We start from the raw sequence: 7,805 nt of genomic DNA on the forward strand, positions 1-7,805 counted from the left end.
GAGGTCAAATTTCCCCATATGCTATAAGCAACTTAGTAGGTAGGAAGCAAGACCACAAAAGGTTTTGCAAATGTCTGCCAGTAGCCCGGTGATCTAGGTCACTGTACAGGTTTCATGAATCAGGTTGTTAAAACAAGGAGTTATTTTGCTTTGCTTAAGAGACCTGCAAAAATCCCATAGAATCTACTCAGTTGTTGATTATTAAAGAGTTTTAATGAAATAGAGATCATTCAAATGAAGGGGTCCAGGGAGTTTGTGTTTGTACTGAAGAGAAATTGAGCTTTTCACCCCGCGTTTCTGGGTTGAGTCCTCTCTTCTGGCAGAGATAGGCTATGGATCTAATAATAGTTCCTTGGGCTCTGCATCTTCACATATGTGTTCCGGCCTTAGAGCAGCAGGAGGAATTTAGTGACAGAGCAGGTGTTGTGGCTAATTCCCTGGCAGAATAAATGGTGAAGAGTGGTGGCAAGACAATTCTCTTGCTTCTTTCTTTATGTAAAACAACAACAACAACAACAACGCCTCCAATGGCCTTCCCTTTTGTCTTTTTTCCTGGCACAAGTGAAAAACAACTACAATTGCTATATTAATATGTACGCCAACATTTTTTTTTTCACTTGAGCCTCTGGGAGATAAAAAAGGAAAAAGAAAAACTTACTGTGAAAATGCTTAGCCAGGAATATTTACTGCTGATCACAGATTTAGTATTGACATGTTCGTGCTGAAGAAAACTTCAGCTTTAACTATTAATGTGGGAAATCTGGATTAGCCTTTAAACGGAGTGAAGAGTTTTGAATGATGGTATATTTTCAGTGAAATTACTTACAAAATAATTTTTAATAAGGAAGTGTCAATTATAGAGGTATAAAAAACCCAGTGGAGTGTACATCTTAATGGCCTGCCTTGGAAACAGAATTATAGAATAGGTGATCTGAATTTTACTGAAATCAGCCTTTACGTCAGACTCACTATAATTTAACATTTCTCTATACCTTCATCTCCTGATTTTTTATTGTGAAATATGATATTTAAGATTAGAATCTGAGTCTAAATGAAATGTTCTTTTAAAGGATTGTGAGATTTTCCACAACCTACATTTCTGTTCTCCTCCAGTGGGTTATGTATAACTTTTTTTTTCCATGAATATAGATATGTTGATTTTATGAAGGTAAACATGAAAGGGAAAACAAAATTCATTCTCCTGCCAATTGGGATTATTTGAAATTTTAACAATATTACTTTTTCCTTTGCTTGATTATACAAGGCAAAACTTGACACCTACTTCACTGTAGTTATGTCTTCTTGATAACACATGCAGGTAAAATTAAAAAGGATCTTATCGTTATGTCCTTTGCACCCAATGTGTGTAATAGTAAAAGCTCAGAATTCTGGAAAACGGCATGCTTGAGAGGGAACATCTTGTGAAGACTCTTAATTTGACCTTTGCATCAACCTTGCTGAGTAAATTTTAAATATTGTAAGAGAAAAAATAGAAAACCTCAAGGTGGAATTCCACCCCCCTCAAGCCAGAAAATGTGTGCCTGTCTTTAGTACTTTTGCTGAGAAATAAAATTCGTCACTAGAGATAAAGGCAGATTTATATTTTAATGCCATCCTCATCAATCTCCCAGTATTTTATTCCAGTCTACCTCCATTTAAGTAGTTGAATCAGATATAACCAGAAACACTTTGATTTCCCCCTCCCACCCTGTGAAACAGTATTTGTAACATTTAGTATTACAAACCTTTCTAACTCTGGAGTACACTTGAAGATGATGGCAATTAAGAAAAAAAAATTGCTCTTTGACAACTTTGCAGCTTTTGATTAAACCACACCAAGAGGCATGTTACAGTGATAACAATGAAGCATTATGCCAATTATGTTAAATCCTGCTCTCCACTTTAAGCTCATCATGACCTGTTTTAGTGTCCTGTAATTTATCCTTTGGAATGCTGACTCTCCTCAGTAGTGTTCAAGAGGAAAAAACAAAGCCACCAAAGGGAATAACCACCCCCAAATGACTTCTAGAAAGCAAGTATTTCTTAACTTTTTATTGACATTGGCAAATTAAAATAGAATAAATTAACAAGTATTTTTTCAAAAAAATGTTTTGTACAAAAATACTGTCAAAATTTCCTAAAAAGCTTTCAACACAGTAGTATCTTTTCATGTACTGAATATAACTATTAGCACAGTGTCAAAAATGTTGAAGACAGAAACAAAATAAAAATCTGTGAAATGTTTGCCACTGACGACATTCCACACCCTATTATTGTCTGTACATATGGGGGAGGGGGACAGCCACCTTGAAAGTGAACAGTATGACTTTTCCTGATCCAGAATGGTTTGGCCCACATCTGTTTAATCTTCCAGTTAAGCATATTTTAAAAATTAGTCTGTACTCAAATGCATAGTTAAAAATATGAAGCGAGATGGCAGAGTTTGTGCAGTAATATCTGCCCTTCAAAGTTCATGCAACCAACTAATGCAATTTTTCCTTTTCCTCATAAATCTGAATGCAGTTCAGTCATTTGAAACCATCTACAAAATCCACAAGATTAAGCAGTTTGCCAAGATTAATATCTAACAGTTGAGCACTGGAGAAAGTGAGGAAATAAGGAGTAAAAACAAACAACAAAAAAGACCAAGTTAGCTAGGTATTTCAACTACATAAGGGAGGTGAATGTCCAGGCTACAAAAACGAAACAAAAACAGAAAAAAAAAAAAAAAAAGTGGCAGCAATTTTTAAAACCAATTTGTACAAGTTTATAGTTTACTTTGTTTCCAAGTTCTCAAACCTTTCACGCTCTGAAAAGTGAGATACTGTGTCTAAAGGGAATGTTTTTTTTTTTAATTCACACCGAAGAAGTTGGGGTATTTGATTTTTTTTTCGCCGGGGTTTCGATCGAGTCAACAGCTTACTCTGCTGGGCTGTTGTTTGCACACGAAGTCCGTCATAAAATCAAACTCGTTTTGCCCCAGCCAGAGTTCGGGCAGCTCCTTGATGCGGTCCAAACCCATTTCTATCACTAAGGACATGAGCACTTCCTCGTCGATGAAATCAGTGTCTATGACATTGGGCGGCAGCACTGCAGCAGGGACGTGGGCCACGGAGGCGGGCATGTTGCTGCTGCTGCCGCCGCCGCTGCCGCCGCCGCTATTGCTGCTGCCCGCGCCGCCGCCCGAAGTGCCCGCAGAGCCGCCGGGGGTGCTGCTGCCGCCCGAGCCGCCGGGGGTGCTGCTGCCGCCGCTGTGCTTGGGGTTGCAATCTCGGAAGTGCTGGTTTGTCCCGTTCATCTGGTGGCCCGCAGCAGGGTGCAAATCCGGCATGTAGTGGTTGTGGGGGTAGGGGTGATGGTTGAAATACTGGTTGTTGAGCTTCTGCAGCTGCATGCTGGCTGGCAGGGAGCCTCCCTGGCTGGCCACCGGGGGGCCCATGAACTGGGAGTTGTTAAACCTGGCCGCGGGGGCCAGCGCGCTCGGGGGGTGCCCTCCGTTTACAGTTCCCGGCCCCATCGCGTGCCTGATGCCGCTCGAGGCATTCATGTTGCTCGCGCCGTAGTGTATGTGCTCGCCCATCAGGGCGTTGAAGGCGTGTTGCGGCTGCTGCTGCTGGTGATGATGGGGGCTAGGGAACTGCCCCATACCCATGCGGTGGGCAGGGTGGTGGTGCAGCCCGTTGGTGCCGTCGGGGAAGCGCCCGTGGTTCATGGCCATCATATGGTCTGCCATTTCCAGTCCTGCAAGTGAAAAGGGGAGACGGTAAGACCCCGCGCCACACGTGTCGCCCACCACGGCGCACCCCACTTTTCCTCGCCCCTGGCTCCCAGGTTCATCCGACGCACTTCAGCTGCGAATCCTCATCCCGAAGATCCCGCTAGGAGCCTGTGCACCCGGGCTACCCACCAAGGAAAGACCTGCCATCCACAACAGAAGATCTGCGCGCTGCACAAACAGCTCTTTCCCCTGCGATCCGGCGGGGGACCCAAGCCCACACCCCGCTCTGGCTCCCCGAAGTCGCCTAATAAAGGAAGTGCCCCATAGCCCAGCCGCGAACTTCAGGCATTAAATCAGCCCTTCTCATCCTGTTGTTGCACATCCTGTTGTTATTCCCCAGCTCCGCCTCGCGCTCTTCCTCCGGGCAAACCCAGCCCTCGGAGGACTGGCCTGGCAGGAGCCCCAGCCAGCTTCGCCCGACGCACTTACCTTCCGTCCTTGCGATTTCTGCTCCGAAGACCGAGGGCGGGATCGTCGGGTCCAGGACCGGCTCAGCAGCACATAGACGGGGCCTTCCTGGCGTGGAAGGCGCTCGCAGTCGCGAAGTCGGCGCCGAAGTCTTGCAGCAGCCGCTGGGGCAGGATCGGAGCCGTTCCCTTTTATTTCCCCTCTGCTGCACTCACAGCTCGGCAAGACCGCCCGGCAGCTGCCAACAATGAGCTGTGTTTCTTCGGGCTTTGGCCACAGTTAATATAAGGGATTTCAGGAAGGGAGGAGCGAGAGCCTCCCCGGCGGGCGGCGGGCAAACGCGGATTCCGGAACATCAGGCACGCAGGACCGGGCTGGGCAGCCGCGTCCCCGCGGCCAGAGGCACGTGCGCAGAGCCTGAGGGCCCAGGCCCCGCCCCGCTGCCCCCCGATTCTGGTTTCTTCGCGGCCCACAAATACCAGGCCAGACCGCCCCGGCGCAGAAAGTCCTCCCTGGACGCTCAGCCCGAAGGTAGCGCCCGCCGCGAGAGAAACTAGGAAAACTCACCGCCCCACTCTGGCCGAATCCCCACCTCGAGCTCACCTAGCGACCTGGGCTGCTTTCTGTGGGAAAATAGGGTTCACACAGCGCCCCCTGTTTAGTGCCTTTCTGCCTCCGCGGCTTTGCAAAAGCCTACCCGGGTTGCAAAGAATGGCTGTGTTTACCCTAGTGGGTTTTTAAGCCCCGGGCAAATAATGCCCCCTCCCCTGTGCGCGCTTTCCTGAACTGTGCCTTTGTGTTTTTGTAGGAGCAGTAGGTAAACCTGATCTAGACATTTTGCGTGTAGATGCATTTCCTCCACTCCTTTCAAGGACAGGAGCTGGGGGCGGGGAGCGGCAGCGGCAGCCGCTGCAGGTGGACCGAGCGCGTTCGCGGGCTCGGCCGCCCCCGCTCCAGCGCCTAGGAATCCGGTCCGCGGTTTCGCGGCTGCTTGCCGCTCCCGGGGTACGTGTGCTTCTGCTAAGTTTGCGTTTGCAGCTCTTGGTAGCTTTGGCATCCGAGCTGAGGCGTCTCTGCTCTGTAAACAAACTCAGCGATCCTCGTCCCCAGATCCACCTTTTTGCACATACACAGTTTCTTGCTTCTGCTGTTGCCCTTGATCCGGGAGGTGGGGGTGTGTGCAAACTTGCACAGCCTCCCTCCGGGCTCTGCCTGACGGTTTGGGGTTGATTTAGAAGCGAACGGGTTTGTAATTAAGAAATTCGAGGGCTGAGTAAGGCTGCTGAAGCTGGAAAAGGAAAACAAATAGATAACATGGTAATCGCTTTGTAAATAAAGTCGTTCTGGAGGTGGGCACGTAGCTGCACGTCCCGTATGGCACCGCGCGCGCACACACACTGCTGGGACTCTTCCTTTTCAGTGAAATTGCTCAGTGGGCCAATAGGCGATAATAATAACCTTGCTTCCCAGAACGCGGCACAACTAGCCTGGTCGTCCATTTGGCTCATTGACTTGCAAATAAAAGCCCTAACGCGGGCCTGGGCCACTACCCAGTCGGAGCTCTCTTGCTTTCTCAAATGGGGAAGCCGAATTGTTTCCCCAACACCGTGATGAGGTTGCTTGGAGCTTTTAAATTGCTCTTTATGTGGTAAAAGTGAGTTTAGCGCTCCGAATAAGGACTTCTGTTCAGAGTTGTTTCTTCATAACTAGATATCCATTGACGACTTCCTGCTGTGAAGAGCAAGTTCCCCCCCCACCCCACCCCGCTTTTTTTTTTCTCTCTGCATCTTGCTCACAGGACTTTTTAAGGCCCTTTTTGAAGACTGGAAATTCTGATACATTTCCCCTTTCAAGAATTTGCAGAAGAGAGCAAATCCTGATTATTTGAATTTATTACCTCTCTGTCTTCCTTTAGTTATATATGTGTAGAATAGTTAATATATGGATTTAAACATTGTTACTGTCTTCCTCTCTTTCCTTTTCCACACCCTCCATCATTTATAACCGTGCGTGCAATAATTTTTAAACCTCAAAAAATGTTTGCACAGGAGCATATTGCAGTTTGGGTTGCAAGAATCCCCTGATCTCTTGTCCACCCACGACTTATACCTGTAGGTCATGGGCTTGCAGTTACAGAATCAGAGGCTTGAGAAAACAACAACAACAAACTTGATACTTCCTATCAAAAAAATAGACTCAAAAATACTGGTCAACTTTCCCCGCCCCAGCCCCCTCCCCCTCAAAAATTGCCAGATAGATTGTTTACTTCCCTTCCTTGTACTGCAGTGTCTTGCGACACAAGGACTGGCTCTTGAATGTCTAATCTAAATTCCCCTTGAAACCATTAAAGAAAGGTGCAGCTCCATCCTGCTCCAGTGGTTCCACAAACTATTGAGAAATCCCTTGAAAGGTCACCTCCCCATCCCCCAACCCTTAGAGGAAAAAAAAAAATTCCTTCTGGGACCAGCTGGTGAGAACATGGTGTGCTTTGTTCATTTATTCATCCATCCAGTGAATATTTACCAAGTGCCGGGCACTTTTCCTAGCTCCTGGAGAGACAACCAGGACAAGAACTCACGGTCAAGAGTGGAGATGGACAAACAAGCCTTGGACACACTTTGATAAGTGTCACAGCAGCACTAAGCACAGGGACTTCTGGAGCACATAGGAGGGACAACCTGGACTTCCAGCCTTGGGAAGGCTTCCCAGTAGGAGTGGTGATAAATGGAGGCCAGGAGGGGGACACAGGTGGGAGAAACAAGGTTGGAGAGGTGAACAGGCTGGATCCTACAGGCATTGGTCCCCAAGATGAGAAATTAGGGTTGTGTCTTGAAGGTAAAGAGAAGTGAGTGAAGGCTTGTGAACCAGTGAGATGATCAAATTTTCATTTTAAAGCGATCAGGACAATACTGTGGAGAATGGATTGAGAAAGTAAGACTGGGAGTGGGGAATCCAGTTGGTGGGCTACTACAGTCATCCAGGAGTATGCAAAACCCAATGTAAGCAGGGGCTTATCCTGTGAACTGGGGTGAGGCAGTGCAGCTGTATGTGGCCCTGAAGGTGGTATATGGTTGTATTTCTTTCCTAGGGCGCTCAGGCTTAAACAACAGAAAATTATTGTCTCACAGTTCTGGAGTCTAGAAGTCCAAGATGAAGGTGTTGGCAGAGTTGGTTTGGAGCGCCCGTGAGGGAAAATCTGTTCCATGCCCCTCTTCTAGATGTGGTGATTTGCTGGCCATCTTTGATGTTTCTTGGCTTGTATGTGTATCGCCCCAATCTCTGTCTTAATCCTCGCATGGCATTTCTTCCCTGTGTGTATGTCCAAATTTCCCCATTTTATAAGGACTCCAGTCATATTGGACTGGGACCTATCCTAATGACCTCCTTTTAACTTGATTATCTCCGTAAAGACCCTATCTCTAAATAAAATTCTTCCTAAGGTCCTGGGGATTAAGAGTCCAACATTTTTGGAGAGCCATTATTCAACCCATAACAGTGGTAGAGAAACTGAGTAACACGGGATCCCCACCATCATGGAAGAAAGATGTAGGCTGGAACTCTCTTCCCAGCTCTCCTGCTGGTCTGCACTTACATTCCTTCATGTGAATGCTCAGCCTGA

The 7,805-nt window shown here is 47.0% G+C and overlaps 1 protein-coding gene across 1 annotated transcript; it reads right to left on the bottom strand.

The window, feature by feature from the left end:
- Positions 1–2,037: 2,037 nt before the first annotated feature.
- CITED2 (Cbp/p300 interacting transactivator with Glu/Asp rich carboxy-terminal domain 2) lies at positions 2,038–4,447 on the bottom strand. The gene is given in 2 exon segments (NM_001075819.1): positions 2,038–3,741; positions 4,208–4,447. A coding segment is annotated over 1 exon segment (822 nt). The 5' UTR covers positions 3,734–3,741; positions 4,208–4,447; the 3' UTR covers positions 2,038–2,911.
- Between the last annotated feature and the right edge of the window lie 3,358 nt (positions 4,448–7,805).

This window comes from Bos taurus, chromosome 9 (genome assembly GCF_002263795.3).
Source record: "Bos taurus isolate L1 Dominette 01449 registration number 42190680 breed Hereford chromosome 9, ARS-UCD2.0, whole genome shotgun sequence".
Lineage (NCBI taxonomy): Eukaryota > Metazoa > Chordata > Mammalia > Artiodactyla > Bovidae > Bos > Bos taurus.